This window comes from Chrysochloris asiatica, unplaced genomic scaffold (assembly GCF_000296735.1).
Source record: "Chrysochloris asiatica unplaced genomic scaffold, ChrAsi1.0 scaffold00020, whole genome shotgun sequence".
Lineage (NCBI taxonomy): Eukaryota > Metazoa > Chordata > Mammalia > Afrosoricida > Chrysochloridae > Chrysochloris > Chrysochloris asiatica.
This window is the reverse complement of record NW_006408538.1, coordinates 9,483,085-9,503,241: the sequence shown is the minus strand read 5'-3', so window position 1 is coordinate 9,503,241 and position 20,157 is coordinate 9,483,085. Positions and strand designations below refer to the sequence as shown.

Below are 20,157 nucleotides of genomic sequence, written 5' to 3'. Positions count from 1 at the left end.
GCTGTACTTCTAACACAGATTTGTTTGTTCTTTTGGCAGTCCATGTTACTTTTAATATTCTCCTCAAACATCATAAATAAAATGCATCAATTCAGCAGTCTTCTGTATTCACTGTCCAACTTACAGATGCATATCAGGTTATTGAAAAGACGATGGCTTAGATCAGGCACACCTTAGTCCTCAAACTGACGTCTTTGTTCTTCAGCACTTTAAAGATAGATTTGTCAAATCTATTTCATCATTTGCAGCAGATATGTCAAATGTAATATGTCATTTGATTTCTTGACTGCTGCTTCCATGAGTGTTGATGGTTGTTCCAAGCAAAATGAAGACTTTGATAACTTTAATCCTTTCTCCATTTATGTGGATGTGGTTTATTGGTCTAGTTGTGAGGATTTTTGCTTTCTTTATTACATTGAGATGCAGTCCATATTGAAGGCTGTGGTTAGATTGATGGAATACAAATTGAAAAATTTCCAACTAAGGCAGCTTTGGAGACACTCACTCAACTATGCCAAGACACTTGGAAGACAGCTACTTAGCCATCTAATTGGAAGACATCCATATTTTTGTCCATTCCAAAGACAGGTGACCCAACAGAATGTGAAAATCATTGGACAGTATCTTAATGTCACATTAATGTAAAATTTTGCTCAAGGTATATAAAAATGGCTGTAATAGCATATTGACTGCAAACTGCCAGACGTTCAAACTGGATTCAGATGAGGATGTGGAACATGGGACATCATTGCTGATGTCAAAGAGATCTTGACTAAAAGCAGAGAATACCAGAAAAATATATACTTGGGCTTTATTGATAATGCACACTTTAGATAGTGTGGTCCAGGCCATGACTAGCTGTGGACCACATTGTGTAGAATGAGTACTCCAGAACACTTCACTGTGCTCATGAGGAACATGTACATAGACCTCAGGCAATTGTTTGACTAAAACAAGGGGACAACAAATGGTTTAAAATCAGGAAAGGTGTGTGCCAGGGTTGTATTTTTCCACCATACTTACTTATTCAGTCTGTATGCTGAGCAAATCATCTGAGAAGTTAGATTATATTAAGAGGAACGTTGCATCAGAATTGTTGGTAGACTCATTAACAACCTACAATATGTAGGTGATACAACCTTGCTTGCCCAAACTGAAGAGAACCTAAAATACTTAATGGTGAAAATCAAAGACCACAGCCTTTGTTATGGATTGCACCTCAATGTAATATAAAAATCCTCACCACTGGAACAATAAGTAAAATCATGATAAAAAAGAAGAAAAGATTGAAGTTGCCAGATTTCATTTTGCTTGGATCCACCATCAACACTCATGGAAGCAGAAGTCAAGAAATCAAATGAAACAGTTCATTAGTGATATCTGTTGCATGAGACCTATTTAAAGTGATCAAGAGCAAAGATGTCAGGTTGAGGACTAAAGTGCGCCTGACCGAAGCTATGGTATTTTCAATAGTTTAATATGCATGTGAAAGTTGAATAGTGAATAAATAAGACCATAGGAGAATAGATGCATTAGAGTTATGGTGTTGGAGAAGAATATTAAATGTACCATGGACTGCTGGAAGAACAGTCTGTTTTGGAAGAAGTACAATCAGAATGCTCCTTGAAAACCAGGGTGAGGAGACTTTGTCTCTCATACTTTGGACACAGTATCAGGAGAGACCAGTTCCTAGAGAAAGATATCATCCTAGGTAAAGTGTAAGGTCAGAAAAAAGAGGAAAAGCCCCAATGACATGGATTGACACCATGGCAGCAGTAATGAGCTCAGGGTTGACAGTGATTGGGAAGATGGCACAGAACAGGGTTTTGCTTTGTTGTGTGTAAGGGCGCTGGGAGTTAGAATCTACTCGATGACATCTAACCACCACAACACAACACCTTATTAAATTTGCAAACCTCTACAGTCCTACCGTCGTCCCCATCCCTGGATTCTGGGTGTGGCACTATGGGTTAATGTGCTGGACTGCAAAGTTGGTTTGAACTGCAAGATTGGCAGTTCAAGCTCACCCCCTGCTCCCCGATAAACCCTATACAGGCCTACTATTGGTCAGAACCAACTTGACAGCACTTAACAAAAACAACCGATCCCATCCCTGCACTCTTTATCCTCTTCCCTTCTTTTATTTTCTCCTAAATTCCTATAGCCTTGTAAACATATATATCCCTTATTTAAGTTACTAATTGTCTCCATGACTGGAAAATAAGCTTAGTGAAGCCAGTGATTTTTATCTGTGTTTTGTTCATGCATAAACATGAACAAAAATAGAATATATGTTAGGAGCTGAATGAATAAATGGATAAGCAAGTGAGTGAGTGAATGAATGAGTGAGTGAGTGAGTGAGTGAATATATACTGCTGAAATTCTACATGCCCTCAAGGCAGTCTAAACTCTTTGTCCAGAGATTTGCATATAATGGGCATTATCTTTGGGGTACAAATAAATCCAAATACTGATGCTCAAAATCCATTCTTCCATGAAGCCTTTTCTGAGCATTTCAGATGAAGGAGCTTTCTTTATTCACTGGTGTATGGCCTATTTTCCCTTCTTACTGTAATAATTGTATACTGGATTGAATTATCCTAATGTGCTGTCATCCTTCCTATTGAATAATATTAAGGCCTTTACAAGCAGTCACCAATGATATTTGCATCTTCTGAAGTTCTTGATTCATTGACACTCAATAGTTTTTAAGTAAATTTATAAAATAAATATTTCTTAAAGCAAGGAAGAAATTGCAGGTGGAGCATTTTATGATATATATATAGTAAATCTTTAAAATAATTTATATATGTAGGTAATCTTAAAAAAATCTGTTATTTGCACAATAATAAATATTACCAAAGAATTCATTGCGTAAACATTCTACATTTTTATAGGTGATCAATTCTGCACTTGCTTTGGCGGCAAAGCCCAAAAGTCAAGTTGTCAAAAACACCATGGAAATGTACAAGCGCACATGGGAGAATCACATACATGTCCTCACTGAAGCTGTTGATGATATTACAAGCATCGATGACTTCCTTGCTGTATCTGGTATGTCTTTAATCTTTTAAATTTTGAGTTTACTCATGTTGATTTTTTTAACGCAGCAAAATATGCAGTATAATTAATTTTATGCAATTAAATGACCGATTTTTATTATGAAGTCTCTTAAAGCAACATATCGTTTTGTAGTCGCAGCAGGCATGCTACCAGGACTAAGAGCCCTGTGCCTTCTACGTCTTACAATTCCTCAGTTTTTACTATGTCTCTAACAAAAACTCCCACTCATAGCCAAAGAATACTAGACAATAAGAGCTGGAAGCCTAAGGCTTTTCCTGACTTTTAGAATTAATCCACATTAAAAGAATATTTTCACTCTAAATAGAACCTTTTGAGTTCCCTGGACTTCTTTTCCAAATAGCCAAATTCCTATCCACCTAGAAAATATATGTATTGTAAATGCTGTTGAGTCAGTTCCGACTTATAGCAACCTTGTATATACGTACATATGTTTCTATTGCCACCAAGCTGGTTTTTAGTCATAGGGCCCTCTATAGGGTTTCTGAGGATGTAATTGTTTGCGGGAGCAAGAAGCCTCATCTTTCTCTCACAGAGCAAATGGTGGCCTTGAACTAGTGACCTTATGGCTTGCATTCAGTGTTTATCATACAGCGCCACAAAATGATTCATATATATATATGAATAGTGGCAGTAGCCACTATTTCAATCCATTTGCTTGTGAGTCTTCTGTATTTTTGCTAACCCTCTACTTTACCAAGCATGATGCACTTCTTTAGGGACTGATCCCTCCTGATTAATCATGTCAAAAATCACTGAGATGAAGTCTCACTCACCATCCTTGCTTCTGAGAATATGCTAGGTTGTGTGTTTTAGTTAATTCTTTTAGTTACAAGGCAAAGTCATCTTCTCACATTAATTAATGGGAAGGCAGTTTAGTATAAGAATACTGAAGGCACAATAAGGAGAGTAATGTGGTTACAAAAGAGCAGAAAATGCGATTGATAGGCCTTGGGTGAGTCAAATGGTTTGTTCTCAGCTACTAGCCTAAAGGTTCATGGTTCAAATCTACTCAGTAGTGAAATGGGAAAAAGTTCTGATTATCTAATTCTGTAAAGAAAAATCCTATTGGTCAGTCTTGCTTTTACTCATGGGGTTACCAGGATTCAGAATCTACACAATGGTAATAGGTTTTGTTTTCCGTATTGTTTCATGATAAAATCTCTGGTGCTGCAAATGAGTGAATCCATATAACTGCTCACTGGAAGGCTGGAGGTTTGAGTACACCCAGAGGCACTCAGAATAAGGACCTAATAATCAGCTTCTAAAAAATCCAAAAAATCTAATAATCAGCTTCTAAAAATATCTATAGGTGACCATTGTCACCCTATAGAGTGCAGTTCTACCCTAATACACATGAGGGCACAATGATTTTAATCAGTTTGATGACAACAGGCTCTAGTACTGAGTCAAGAGGTATTGTAGGCCTGGAATACAGGAAATTCATGAGTCTTCAGAAAAGAAACTTTTCTGTTAGTGCCAAATTTACTGTCATAGTAACCTTCTTTGCTCCATTTTGGGGACTATTGTAGTAGTTCAAAATATTCTTCCTCTAAGTAACAGAAAACACACATAAAAGTTGCCTAAGTAAAAAAAAAAAAAGATTTAATTTTCTCATCTGTTAGATATTTGAGATATTTTATCATTTATAAACTTCCTCATAAGAAGACAGGAAAGAAATAAAAGAATCAAATTCTTGAACCAAAAGCTACAAATACCAACAACATTGGAAGACCACTGTGATAGTAAAGTTTTTGTGCCAACTTTGGTGGTTCAAGAGTCTCAGTGGTTTTAGCAGTTAAGATGTAAGACTAACCTCCATGAGGAGACCTAATATGACACAATCACTCCCATTATGTGATCTGATGTGCTCAGCCCTGATTTAATGTAATTATTTTTTTGTGTTATAAATCCTCTCTCCTCTGATATTAATGAGATTGGATAAATGTAGAGAATTTAGTTATATCTTGAGGTAATCTCTTTTGAGACATAAAAAGAGAGAGAAGTGAGCAGAGAAAGAGAAACCCATTACCACCAAGAACTAAGAGCCAGGAGTGAAGTACGTCCTTTGGAACCGGGGTAAGTGTGCTGGGAAGTTCCTAGATCCAGGGAAAGATTGATGTCGAGAAACATGGACATCTCCAAGGAATGCAGCCCACAGATGCTGACAGGACATAAGGATTTTTCCCCAAAGCTGACAAAAAAAGAAAGCCTTCTTCTAGAGTCTATGCTCTGAATTTGAACCTCTAGACTTCTAGCCTCCTGAATTGTGAAAGAATAAATATCCATTTGTTGAAGGCAAAAAAAAAAAAAAGAATGTCAGAAGAAACATTGAAACTTGTCCTTGAATGTAGACTAGATAGAGTGAAAGGGAGAAATGATGAAGTATAAGAGCTGAATGAAGATTCATAAAGCGACAAAATAAAGTCATGGATGTACAAAGACTTCAAGTAAGAAAATCAAAAGTGAATAACATATTCAGTATTTCTCCAGTTGAAAGAACTGAGGGAAAAGTCAAGCCTTGTGTGGTGCTGTGGGATAAGGCACTGGATTGCAAGGTCATTTTGAACCACAAGGTTTGTGGTTCAAACTTATCAGCTGCTCCTTGGAAACCCTATACAGTAAGAACCAGCTTGACAGCACTTAACAACAATACACAAAATATTTAAATGATATAGGAACCATGGAAAGAAAATAGCAGATAGGTACAAAGTCATTGTACCAGAAGGAACTGGTGGACATTCTTCCATGTCAGAAAGAAACAATGGCTCAAGAATTCATAGTACTTAGCAAGTAATTGTTATTGTCACTAATTGTGACTGTCACAACTGTAAAGGTAGAAGTTTTGTAACATAAAGGGGGAGTAGTTAATCTTTCTTTCTAGGAACAGAGGAGAGGAACTTGGTACCCTAATCAGAGAAGCAGTGACATGAGAGATGGAGGCAGAGTTGATGAACCAGCTGAGGACTCAAGACTTCTGGATAGAGAAAGTCTGTGTGCTGGTAGTCAAGAGGCTGGCTTACAGAAGGCTGTTTTTGTGTAAATAAAAAACAAAACAAAAAAAGCAGAGGGAATAAAAACACATACTGTTGAGTGATGATGTATGGAGGGGATTGTAATCATTGCAATGAATCAAAATATAATAGGATGAGTGTCAAACCTATGCTCTCCCATGTAAACTATTACTCAATTCACAATAAAAGTTTTAAAAAAAATCAAAACAAAACTGATAGTACTGCAAGAATATATCGAATCTCCATTGAAGGCATGGATGAAAAGTAAGGTTCCAGGAATAGGTGGAATGCCAATGGAGATGGTTTACCAAATGGATGCAACCCTGGAAGCACTCACTCATCTATGCCAAGAAATCTGGGAGACAGCTACTTAACCAACCAACTGGAAGAGATCCATTTTTGTACCAATTCCAAAGAAAGGTGATCCAACAGAATGCAAAACTATTCAAACAATATTACTAATATCACATATAAGTAAAACTTTTCTGAAGATAATTAAAAAACAGTTGCAATAGCATATTGACAAGAAACTAATAGAAATTCAAGCCAGATTCAGAAAAGGACCTACAACGAGGGATATCACTGCTAAAATCAGATCGGTTTTGGCTGAAAGCAGAGACTGTTAGAAAGAGGTTTATCTGTGTTTATTAACTATGCAAAAGCATTTGACTGTATGAATTATAATTAATGATGGGTAACATTGTGAAGAAAAATTCCAGAACACTCAATTGTGTTCCTGTGGAAACTGAACATAGAGAAAGAAACATTCTTTCAATGTTGTGTGGTGTAAAATCAGGAAAGGTGTGTGTCAGAGTCGTATTCTTTCACCAGTCTTACTCAAGCTGTATGCTGAGCAACTAACTCAGTAAACTTAACTGTGTTAAAAAGAGTGAAGTAGCAGTATTGGAAAAAGACTCATTAACAAACTGTGATAAGCAGATTACACAAATTTGCTTTCTGAAAGCAAAGAAGACTTGAATGGTTTTTTGATGAAGATCCAAGATTGCAAGCCTTCATATGCCTTACACCTCAACTCAATCTAAAGAATACAGATATCTTCACAATGAGCTCAATAAGAAACAGAAAATATTGTAGTCGTCAGGATTTCTTTTTACTAGGATCCATGATCAACGCCTATTGAAGCAGCAGATAAAACATCAAGTCAAATACTGCATTAGGCCTATCTGATGTGAAAGACCGCTTTAAAGTGATAATAAGCTTAGATGTCACTTTGAAAACTGCAACTGACCCAATGGTTAATATTTTTAGTTATCTCATATGCATTTAAGAACTGGGCAGTGACTACATAAGACCAAATAAATGATGCTTTTGAATTGCAGTGTTGGCGTAGAATACTGCGTATCCCATGCTCTGCCAGAAGAGTTTGTCTCACATACTTTGGACATATTAACAGCAGGGACCAATCTCCAAATAAGGACATCATGCTTGGTAACTTGAGATCAGTGAAAAAGAGGAAGACATCACAAGATGCATTGACACAGTCACAGTGGTGGCAGCAATGGGCTCAACCACAGTGATTAGCATGGCACAGACCAGGCAGTGTTTCATTCTATTGTACATTGGGTTGCAGGGAGTTGGAACCATCTTAATGTACCGATCATTAACAACAATATGACTTATTCATTCTACAATATTAGGGACTTGGATAAGTACAGTTAACTACATTGGGCAGATTAACTTATCATTGATAATGTTTAGAATTCTTAATACAGAGTGACAATAAAAAATAGACTAATATTTAGTCTCTTGCATTATTGTTTTTCCATCCTTTAACAACAGTATATTCTTTCATTTCCTTTACCTAGGCAGACTACTTTCAGTGTCTTGGCCTTCAGATGCCTACCTTGAATGTGATTCTAGGTTATTCATACTTTATTTCTGTATCTCTATGTTCTTTTTACTTTCTCACAAGCTGCTTCTTAAAGCATTATGTCACATAATACCACCTAAAGCAGAAAGGGGATTTGACCTGTGGTTAGTTATATCATATGAAGGAGGAAATTTTCTCATAAGCCTTCCATCATCTTTTCCTTGTCATTGGCATGAATTGGTTCTATATCCATTCTTGTACCAATTACTGGTTAACTGTAGTAAGATTTCCCTGATAGACTTAGAATGTGCTGATAAATGTTTAACTGATTGGGAGGTTGGGACAGAGTTAGAATTCTAATTCTTAATACTTAATTTCTGTAGTCCTTTGTGGGTAAGTTTCTGGATACCAATACAATGCCACTAAACTGAGTTGAAAAGAGCTGCAAATAAATCACTATTGTGAATGGACATAAACAAGTTTTAATAGATCCTTAGGAAGCCTGGTTGTACAGTGGTTAAGCACTTGGCTGGTATTTGAAAGGTCAGTGGTTGAAGCCAATCAAAGCAAGATGTGACATAAAGATGGCAGCATTGGAAATAGTCCAAATCAACTTGACTGCAGTTGATTTGTTGTTTCGGATTTTTGTTTGTTTTCAGCAGACCGTTAGGCCCAGACCAGGCATCATTCAGCCTTTAACACTACTCACTTACTGCTCAAATAAAATCAGAGATTAGTAATTCCTCAAACTCTGAGTCTCTGCATTACTTTCTTGAGTTTCATGTGCCTTCATAACCTTTTCTTTCTTGGTTTTCAATGCTGCTTCTTATTATAAGTTTTCACTGTGTGTTCCCACACAGATAATGAGCATCTTCTCTCAGAAATTTCTCAGTTAAATAATTGAGAAACAATCTGACTGATCCTACTCATCATTTTAGTATGAGGCCAGGAATTCTAGGTCAAAGAACACTAACGCAATGGGATTACTTACTTCAGATGGCCAAACACAGTTCAAACACTTTTGTCTAGGGTTGTCACAATCTGGGTGTTTATATGCATGACCGATTTTCTTAGAAAAAGTGCAGGTATGGTCAGCAATGATTAGAATGACGTGTTGTTTGTATTCACAAATATATCCTTCATATTGTATCCTGACTTTCTCTTTTTAGTTTTTGTTTTTTTTCTGAGTGACTTTAGTTGGCTCTGACTCATGGCAACCCTGAATAGGGTTTCTGAGGAGTTACTAGTGGCTTGAGCTGCCAACCTTGTGTCTTAAACCAACCTTGCCATGCAGTGATTTATAGCGTAGTGCCAGTGTTCACTGATGCCACCCCAGTTTGAGCCACTGTATCCAACCTGCGTTTCCATGGAATTTTTCTAATAGAACCTGTTATTTTAATTTTTGCTTGAATGCTTTCTGTAAGTATAGCTGAATATGTAGAAGTATTTCTCTTTTTAATTCTGTGTCAACATTGTTATTTTAGTGTTTATGTCTTAAGCTTTCATTAAATATGTTCAGCCTTGGAATTAATATTTCTTAAATATTCAGATTTTAAAAACACACATCTTTCAGTATTAATCATCCTATTGTTCTGGTGACCTTGACTTAGTGTCACAGTATAACTCTGAGACTGTCATCATAATGCACTAACAAAGCCATCTTTGTTCATGACATTTTAGTGAACATGATCTTTCACTTCCACAAATTTGTTATCTACATCATGTGGCATAGTAAAATGAAAAGAGCTTTTCCATTTTTTTGAAATACACGAATACTAAATGGTAACAATAATGCTAATAGAATCAAAATGTTAAATTAACTGTATCTAAATCAGGTACTATTAAAACCCAATATGATGTTTATGGAATTAGAATTGGGGTAAAATAGACTAATTTAGTGAATATTTATGGAAAGATGAGTTCTAAGCAGCTATTACCCATTAACATAAAATTTATAAAATGTGACAGTAGCATATTTTTCCACATTTAACCTATTTATCTCTTCAGACTATTGCTGTTGTTGTTGTTAAATGCCTTGAAGTTGGTTCCAACCCATAGCGACCCTATATAGGGTTTCTGAGGAGTGACTGGTGAGCTTGAACCTCCCAACTTTTTTGTTCAAACTGAGTTTACAGTCCAGTGCATCAACCCACAGCACCACACTAGGATTCCATCTTCAGACTATAGATACTAGAATTTTTACTTGATCAAATGCATCACAATATGAAATGTATCAAATACTAATATATCCCTTTAAACAAAGTTTTAATCATATTCTGAAAAAAATTAATTTTGATAAATTTTCTTTCCTATCTATGAGGGAACTTCAAAAATTGATGGAAAAATTCCATTATCTTTTAATTCCATTCTTCCACGACTTTTTTGATGGTCACATATACTATGTGCATAGCAATATGCTGTGAAATGAAGGAGTTTATGAAGTGGGAAAGCTACAATTTGTTCCCCATAGAACTCATAATCTAGTGTACATAAGTCAGACTTTAAGTGGATTGAAATAATTATATAAAATGCTATGCAAAGTTGCCATAATGTCAGGATATTGACAAAAAAGTTTTAGGGAGTTAGCTGCTGAATTGGAATTTGAAGTTATTGGAACAACAGCATTGTTGAAAGACAGAAAAGCAGAAAAGTGTAAGGTGGGTTCAGTTAGCTGCATGTTGGCCAGGCTAGCAGGAGCATTCTCTGCCTAGTTCATTGAGCTTGAGACTGAGTTTAAAAAGTTAGCAAGTGATGTTTAACAAAGTCTTAAACTTCTATAGGAAAAGGCATACCATCAAGCATTTTAATAAGAGCATTATAGACTATCTCAGTTTTTCAGAAGTCTGAAACTTCAGATGCCAAAAAGCATTCTTGTAGAAGTGATGTAGAGCTAACTAATGTTTTAATTGCTGTCACAAGTGAAAAGAAAGTAAATAAAATGCAAAATAAGCATTTCTTCATTTGCTTCACCCTCTTCCAAGAGCCCAAGTCTAACACATGTGAGGTGTAACAATAGGAAGGTGAGAACAACAGCGTGGTGGCTAGAACCAGCTTAGGCTGAGTGACTCAGGTTTCCATTTACCAAGAAAAATGCTTTTTCTATTCGGCTAGCTCTGTGATAACCTGCAGCTAGGATCTTCTGAACCAATACTGGTGATGAATACCATGCAGGATGGCCCGTGCCACTGGCTAAAGACAAGACACAGTCTTGTCCTGGTTGTAAATTACTTTTTTTTTTTTTTTTTTCACCTTGGATTCTCTGTGATTACATTTTCATGCAATGGTATGCGGTTCAATGATCAGTGTGGAGACTGCAGAGAAATTGTAGACACAGCTTTACATAAGTCATGGAAAGACAAGGAGAAAGCATGTATTCAGAAATGATTGAATAGGCGCCTCGAAAGTAATCCATTATTGTTCTATTGGTAATTACATTTTGAATTACTGCCTGTACTTTGCTGAACAGTAGTTGGGGTATGTGAACTGGAATTTATCACATGTTATTCCATGTACTAACAGGAAAGTTCACTCAAGACAATCTCATTTGAATGAACAATAGGTATACTACAGGAGTGCTGTTTGAATGTTATGAATCGGATCTTTAGAAAAGCCATCATTGAAATTCTTTTCTCTTGACATTGTCAAAATCAGTGAGATTAAAGAATTTCTACTCTGACTCTAAAGTAGCACTGGAGTAATCATCGTTCATCTTATTGATTATATGAATAAAACCAAGAGTTTGTATTTTAGACATGAGTAAAAATATAATACAGATTTTCTAAATTTGGCAGGTGTACAAGCTATATATTTACAAAGGCTCTGGGTAATATAATACAGTTTTCATTAAATGTGTACTTCAAGTTGTCTCAGACTTTATGTGCAATAGTAACAAAAATAATATTTACTACATTAGCCAGATGCATTGATGAAGACTCTCAGCCAATAGAGAATCAAAGTAAGTCTCATAATTTCATTTGTATTTAGTTTTTCTCTGGTCAGTGACTCAACTCTAAGCACATGCACTTAATCATTTTAATCTGGATTAATAGAAATCCCTAAAGTAGTGTGTATTATGGATAATTTTATAGGTTAGGTAAGGGGTTAGAAGGACAGTTCTGCCTCATCATGCATTCCTTCCTACTCATTAAAGGGCCCAAGATGTGACTTTGTAGTTGAGTAGTTCTCAACTACCTACTCTTGGACCTGGAGAGCGCAGCATCCCTCCTGCTCCCCATGAGGACACAATACAAGATCTGAAAGTAGGAATTCAATGATCTGAGTTTGCAAGTGCTGGCATAGTTTGGGATCTGTGAAAGCATCCTGGGGAAATTTAGCAAACCAGTTAAAATTCTGCTTCCAGGTTGGCTCCATATCCTATGCTATGAACCATCTCATATTTTTAAGAAATACAGCTAGACCCAGGCTGCACAAGCCTTACATCATTCTTATTAAAATTTCCAACATCACATATTAACTATCAAAGATTCTGAATTTTATAGACAGGGACTAAGAGTCATGTAGAAATATCTAGATAATCTTGTGGAATGACACCAATAACATGATACTTGAAGAAAGCAAAAGATCCTGAAGAAGACAGGATAAAAAGAAAAAACAAACAAAACAAAATAGATGTCAGAAGAGATTCTGTAATTTAGTCTCCATTGTAGAGATGCTAAAGTGACTAGAATAAACGAGGAAGTAAAAGAGCTGAACAGAAATTTTAAGAGGGAAACTCAAGGAGGCAGATTCAAATACTGTAATGATATGTGCAAACACCTGGAGTTAGAAAATCAAACTGGAAGAATACACTCAGAATTTCTCAATTTGAAAGAACTGAGGAAAAAAATTCAAGCCTTGACTTGAATTATATGGAAAGAATATTGAATGATGTGGAAATCATCAGAAGATGAAGCATATGCACTGATTCACTTTACCAGAAAGAAATTGTCAGTGTTCAACCATTTCAAGAGATGGCATATAATCAAGAACTGATGGTATAAATGAAGAAGTCCAAGCTACACTGAAGGCATTGATGCAAACCAAGGCTTCAGAAATTAACAGAATATAAATTGAACCTTTCAATAAACTGACACAGTACTGGAGGTTCTCATTCATTTATGCCAAGAGATTTGGAAGGTCAATAGCTGGTCAACCTATTGGAAAAGAACTATTCCTGCGCCCATTCCAAAGATAAGTGACCCAACAGAATGCAGAAATAATTGAACAATATCATTAATAATGGCAAATGAGAATTTTGTAAAGATAATTTTAAAATGGCTGCAATAATGCATTGACAGAGAACTGCTTGAAATTCAAGCTGGATTCAGATGAGGAGGTGGAAATCATTTCTGAAGTCATGTGGACCTGTGCAGAAAGCTGAGAATAATAGAGAGATGTTTACCTGTGCTGTAATGACAAACTTTTGACTATATAGCTCATAGCAAGTTATGGATAATGTTGCAAAGAATTGGTATTCCAGAATACTGTATTATGTTCATGAGGAACCTGTACATTGACCAAGAGGGAGTTGATCAGACAGAATAAGGGGGTATTGAATGGTTTAAAAATGGGAAAGTTGTGTGCCAGGGTTGTATTCTTTCACCATATTTATTCAAACTGTATGCAGAGCAAATAATATGAGAAATATGATTATATGAAGAAGAATGTGACATCCGGATTGGAGGAAGATTCATTAACAACCTGTGTTATGCAGATGATACAACCTTGCTTCCTGGAAGTGAATAGGACTTGAAATATTGATGAAGATCACACTAGAGTCTTCAATATGGACTGCACCTCAATGTAAAGGAAGCAAAAATCCATACAACTTTACCAATAAACAACATCATGATAAATGGAGAGAAGACTGAAGTGGTCAATTTGCTTGAATACGTAATCAACAGTCATGGAAGTAGCAGTCAAGAAATCAAAGGTCATATTGCCTTTGGTAAATCTGGTGTACAAGACCTCTTCTAAGTGTTCAAGAGCAAAGCTGTCAGTTTGAGGAATATGGTGTGCCTGATCCAAGCCATAGCACTTTCAATACCTTCATGTGCATGTGAAAGTTGGACAATGAATAAGGAAGACTTGAGTTATGTTGTTGGAGAAGAATATTGAAAGTACCTCAGACGGCTAGAAGAACAAACACACCTGTGGAAAGAAATACAGCCTAAATGCTCTTTGGAAACCAAATGGCAAGAATTCTTCTCTCATATGTTGGACAAATAATTAGGAGGGACCAATGCCTATTTAAAGACATTATTCTTGCTCAAGTGGAGGGTCACCAAAAAAGAGGAAGACCCGCAATGAGATGGGATGGCATAGTGGCAGCAACTATTGTGAGGATGGCACAGGCCTGGGAATAGTTTCCTTTTGTGCATAGCGTCGCTAAGATTCGGTACTGACTCAAAGGCACTAACAACAGTAACAAGAATTTGCATGATTTTTTTTTTTTTAATGCCTTTTTACAAGCAAATTTCCAGGGTCATCAATTTTTGTTTATTGAATTAGGAGAACCTGGTCATGAAAATAATCCAAGCAGCTCTCGCGAATCAGCAGCATCTCACTTTGGATATATCAAAACTTAAAGCTAAGACTGAGGAGTTTTACAGAAACATGAAAACAGGATTTAATTGATACTCAAGCTTACCATCTTTATAAAAATCTTGAAATGGATTTACAAGGGAAGAATGTCCTTTAAGCAAATATCCAATCAATGCTTTGGTATTGACAAGTTCATCCTTCATTGAGTCAGTCTGCAAAAACTTCTTAAGAAATTTTGGGCCCCACTGTGGTGGTGTAGGATAAGCATTGTCTGGTAACTGTAAAGTTAGCAGTTCAGAGCCACAAGTAGCTCCCAGAAACTCTATTCAGTTTCACTGTGAGTGGGAACCAACTTGACAGCACCTGGGAATAACATTCACTTTAAGTATGACATCATCCATATAATGTGGGAAGAAGTCCTCAATTGGATATTGCAATATGGTAAAATAGATTATTTGGGAAAGGTATCAGGGGTCACTGTGTATCACCAAAGTAATTCTGTGACAGATAGTTTTGGAACCTCATTATTTTTACTTCTACTTGAGTTTGTGATCACCTGGTGTGGCACTGCAGGATAAGCAAAGGATTGCTAACCGCAGGTTTGGTGGTTCAAATCCTCCAGCTTCTCCTTGGAAACCCTATGACTCCATAGGATAAGCACATCAACTGTTCTGAAGGAGAAATATGAAACTCTCTCCTCCTGCAAAAGATTTAAAGTCTCTAAAACTCTATATAGGATTCTTAGGAGTTGAATCCAATTCCATGGTGTTTAACAACAAATCATATACTAACACCCTGGTGGCACTGTGGGTTAGTCACTGTACTGCTAACTACAAGAAGTTGCTATGATCCAGTAAAGATTTAGTCTGGGAAACCCTGTGTATGGTTATAAGCTAGAATCCAATGGATGGCAGTGTTTTTTATCTTTGTTTTTTAAATTCCTATATTGACGTTAGTAGTCTTGGTATGGCACTGTGGGTTAATGCACTGGACTGCAGAGCCGATTTGAACCACAAGGTTGGTGGTTCGAGTTTCCCAGCCACTCTACAGAAACCCTATACAGGGTTGCTAAGAGTTGGAACTGACTTAATGCCACTTAACAACAACGACATATTAACCTCCAATGAGACGAGTTGACACAGTGAGAGTAGCAATGGGCTCAAACATAACAGTATTTGTGAGGATGGCACAAGCCAGGAAGCATTTCATTTTCTTGTGCATAGGGTCGCTATGAGTTGGAGCAGACTCCATGGCTAACAACATTAATAATATATTGACATAAATGAAGCTCATAATAAGAAGTTAAATCCACTGCCGTCAAGTCAGTTCTGATGCATGGCAACTCTACAGGCCAGAAGAGAACTTCTCCTTAGGGTTTCAGAGACTACATCTTTACAGAAGCAGACTGCCTCCTCTTTTTAATGCTGAGTTGCTTATGGGTTTGAACCATCCAAATTTCAGTTTGTAGCTGAGCACTTTAACCACTGTGCCACAAAGCTTCTTAATAAAGATTTGCAGGTCCAAAATAAAAGAAGAAGCAAGGCATAAACTATTATTGTTGTTGTTGTTGTTGTTAAGTTTCATAGAGTCACTGCTGACTCACAGCAGCCCTGTTTAGGGTTTTTGAGGAGCAACTGGTGAGTTTGAACTACCAACCTTGCAGTTCAAACTGACCTTAAGGTTGAGTGATTAATTATAATATAATTTCATTTGTCTCTAAAATACTTTCTGTGTAATATTTTAAATGCCTGTTTATGAACTGAAACATATATTTACTCACATCCAGCTGCTTTGAAATTTCAAGCTTTCCAGATGCAAGCATACTATTTATCACGTGGTTATTTAGACTCTGACCATTAAAATTCTAAATTGAAATTATTTTTATACACTTAAGCACTGGCCTGATAACCACTAGGTCAGCAGTTCCAACCCACCAGCTCTTCCTCGGAAACCCTATGCAGTGTCACTTTGAGTTGGAACCTACTCAGCAGCACTTAACAACAACAACAAAGCTCATCCAAACCAATTGCCACTCAGTTATTTTTATTTTTATTTTAGGAAATTAAAATAACTTAATTTTAATTGGTTATAGGAACTTTTGTTTATAAATCTTATTTGTCTTTTTTTTTTTTAAATACAATTATAACATCATATGTGGAAAATGGTGAAGAGAGAAAGGAAAAATAATCTCCTTACTGTGTATCTAAATAATTAAATATAACAAAATTTATATTTTCATACCATCATTTATTATCTCCTGGCAAATTTTCATCTACCATATTGGTGATGGTGATTGATGCATAATTTATATTTCCATAATAATTGTATATAAATTCAGTTTACCTAGCTACCTAGAAAATTCATGGAGAAATCCTTGTAACTTGACTATTACTGTGTTCTAAAATAGAGTTCTTTATATTTTTATAAGATGTATATGAACATTGCACCTTAAGCCAACATCGTATTAAAAGTACAAAAATCTGAGAAGAAATAGTGGAAACTTAATTCTAAATGGATAAAGGAACTAGTTTTATTTGCTTCTGTTGATCATATTTAACAAACACAAATATGTGATGACTATGTATTCATGGCACTGTAGGGCCATCACTGGACTGCAAACCAAAAGATTGTTGGTTCAAACCCATCAGCCACTTCTAGGAAACCCTATATAGACAGAGACGCTATGAGTCAGAACTGACATGAGAACATGAAACAAGAACAGCAACATGCTGATTAGAAGCATTTTATTGACTATTGAGGTATGGTATATTTATACTGTTTCTGTTGTTAGGTGTTGCTATTGAGTCAGTTGCAACTCATAGTGACCCTGTATAGGGTTTCCAAGGAGCAGTTGGTGGGTTTATACTGCCGACTTTGTGGTTCACAGTTCAGTTCTAGTGCTCCAAAGCAGGAGTCAGCATTATCTATACATTCACTATTTAAAGAACTGATTCTAATATCCCTGCATCAATATTTTGTGGTTCCATATTGTGGGTGTTTTGTTTGTTTTACAGCTTTAGTACATGATTTGTTTGTTTGTTTTTCACAAGAAATGCTACAATGAATGTGTGTAGAGTCATTTATTCCAAGAGCTCAATAGTTCTTAATTCGTTGACCCACCAGGAGTGCAATGGCTAATACAATTACATTTGGTAGACAGAACTATATCCGAAACTTACTGAATCGCTCAATGCTTTGATTCAGTAAATAGCAGTGACCTTTCTTTAGGTAACCATTAGTTAGGTAGGCCTATTACTTCCTTTTAAAAACTATACTTCCTAGAAGGGGTTCTAGAACTTCCCCAGTGAAATAGGCCTCTTGCAGAGCATTTGCAGTACATAGGACCTTAGGCAGAATCCTGAGTCCCATCCAGAAGTTTCTGAGGTGGGACATCTCCACTAGAAAGGACAAGCAGACCAGCCTGGAACAGTTGAATGACAGAAGATACATTTTCAAAGAAAGATCAGCAGGAAAAATCCAAAACAAAAATGGCAGTATGACTGGCTACTACAAGAATAAGCAAGCCCTTCTCCAGGAAGCCATTAAGGCAAGCCATCAAGTCCCTTCAAGTCAAACCCCTCTCTAAGGCTGAAACTCAAAGGGAATACTTGAGAAGGCATGTAAGCTTGCTGGTGATCACATTGGTGTACTGGTGAATGGAAAAGAGGGAAAGGCAGCAATGAAGAAATGGGCTGAGTTCAACCACATTCCATAGACTCCCTTTGACCTGAAATGGTCCAAAGTGTGGTGACACCTGGGGACACGTGAGCCCATGGACAAGGACATAGTCATGGAGGGCTATAGCTGAGAGTGAAGCATCCAGATGATATGAAGTGAGGGGAGACAGGCAACAGCATCCAAACTTGCAGATAATACCCATTTGACCTAGCCTCGATGGCTTGTTAATCAGAATTCGACTAGAGGAAGATAAAAAATATTTATTTGACAAAGAACACGAAGGTAAATTGCTACAATTTGATGAATTTGACCTATACTCATGGATGTTGTTGTTGTTGTTAAATGCCGTTGAGTCAGTTCTGACCCATAGTGACGCTGTATAGGGTTTCCGAGGAGCAGCTGGTGAGCTTGAACCGCCGACCTTGCAGTTCAAACGGCTTTGCAGTCTGGCGCATTATCCCACAGTGCCACACCAGGATTCGTGGATGTAGTAGCTCAAAATACCAACAGAGAGGGAAGGAGTCTTCACATCAATATCAATGCTATCCGCTCTGTATATAGGGTAGATAGGGACAGGCAACTTAGATATTCGCTACCTAAAATGAGGGGTCGGTAAAGACAATGGCTTTACAAGTTTAAAACAACAGAACAAAACAAAAAAAGCTATCTCTCAAATTAATTTCTCCTTTGTTTTCTGTTTATTTGCTTGTTTTTTCTCTCTTTTTTTAATGTCAAAATATGGAGGTCATGTTTGGACCATGACTTGTAGTTTTTTTTTTTTCTCATCTAGCACCTTCCTTAATAAGGGAGAAAGATATAGCTAACTCGTTTTTTTGTTTTTGTTTTTGTTTTGTTTTGTTTTAGTTTTTATTGTGAATTGAGTGATAGTTTACTTTGGGAAAACATCAATGTTACATTCATTGTTTCACTGCAATGATTACAATTTCCTCCGTGCATCATCATTCGACAATGTTTGCTTCTATTTCTTCTGTTTGTTTGTGTGTGTGTGTGTGTGTGTGTGTGTATTTTTTGGGAGGTACATAAAAAACACTCAGGAATATATAATAATTTAAACAACCAAAGGGCACATTCTGCAAGCCTGCCTCCCGGTTGCCAGCACACAGTCTTTCATTTTACATGAGTCTAGAGCCCTCAGTTGTTCGATCTCTCCATGTCCTCATCTCTGCTTCCATATTTGGTGTCATTGCTTCTCTGGATAGAGGATATGATTGAGTCTTAAGCCTAGCTTTTGATTTGTTACTCATTACACTGTTGAATCAAAAAACAAAAACTCAGATCTTTTCCTCTATTAATCCTTGGATCTTCATGCAAACACAGCATAAAGTGGAAAAACTGAATGAGCACTCAACCTCAAGGATAGTTTGAACAGCAAAGTCGGTGGTTCAAACTCACCAGCTGCTCCTTAGAAACCATTTACAGGGTTGTTATGAGTTGGAACTGACTCAACAGCAGGTGACAACAGCAACAAATCCTAAAGTGAAATAAAAGCTATCTTTCTCCCTTATTAAGGAAGGTGCTGGATGAAAAAAAACAAAACAAACTACAAGTCATGGTCTAAACATGACCTCCAATATTTAATCTGTGAACTTGATTAAATATTCTGTGAGTGCTAAAATGAGAATTTTCTTGTCCCTAAATCCATGGGAAGTTGTGAGATTCTGGAAAATAATGGAACTATAAACAAATAAGCAAAACTCATTAAATTGGTAGACAATAAAGTCAAAGAAGGAGAAGCAGCTGCTAACCAAGAATGTATACAGATTGTTAGGTTTTACTTTACTGCAGTGCTTTATATAGTGCTTGATATGTTACAGATAGCTAATATATGTTTGTTTAATTAAACCTGTTTTACTCAGATAAACCTCCATTTGTTTTCTTCAAGTGTAACCTCCAAGTGATGGAGTGCCAAATTTACTTGGTTTGTATTTCAGTCACCAGACACAGGCTTTTGAGACTAACTGTTCTAGTCAGACTGCAAAAATTAAGACT

At 36.5% G+C, this 20,157-nt stretch overlaps 1 protein-coding gene across 1 annotated transcript in view; it reads left to right on the top strand.

Moving 5' to 3' along the window:
• CTNNA3 (catenin (cadherin-associated protein), alpha 3) overlaps positions 1–20,157 on the top strand; it is a 2,468,838-nt gene that overhangs the window by 1,550,665 nt on the left and 898,016 nt on the right. The window contains exon 10 of the mRNA XM_006835815.1: positions 2,898–3,054. Within this exon, the coding sequence (XP_006835878.1) occupies positions 2,898–3,054 (157 nt within the window). The remainder of the gene's footprint in view (positions 1–2,897; positions 3,055–20,157) is intronic.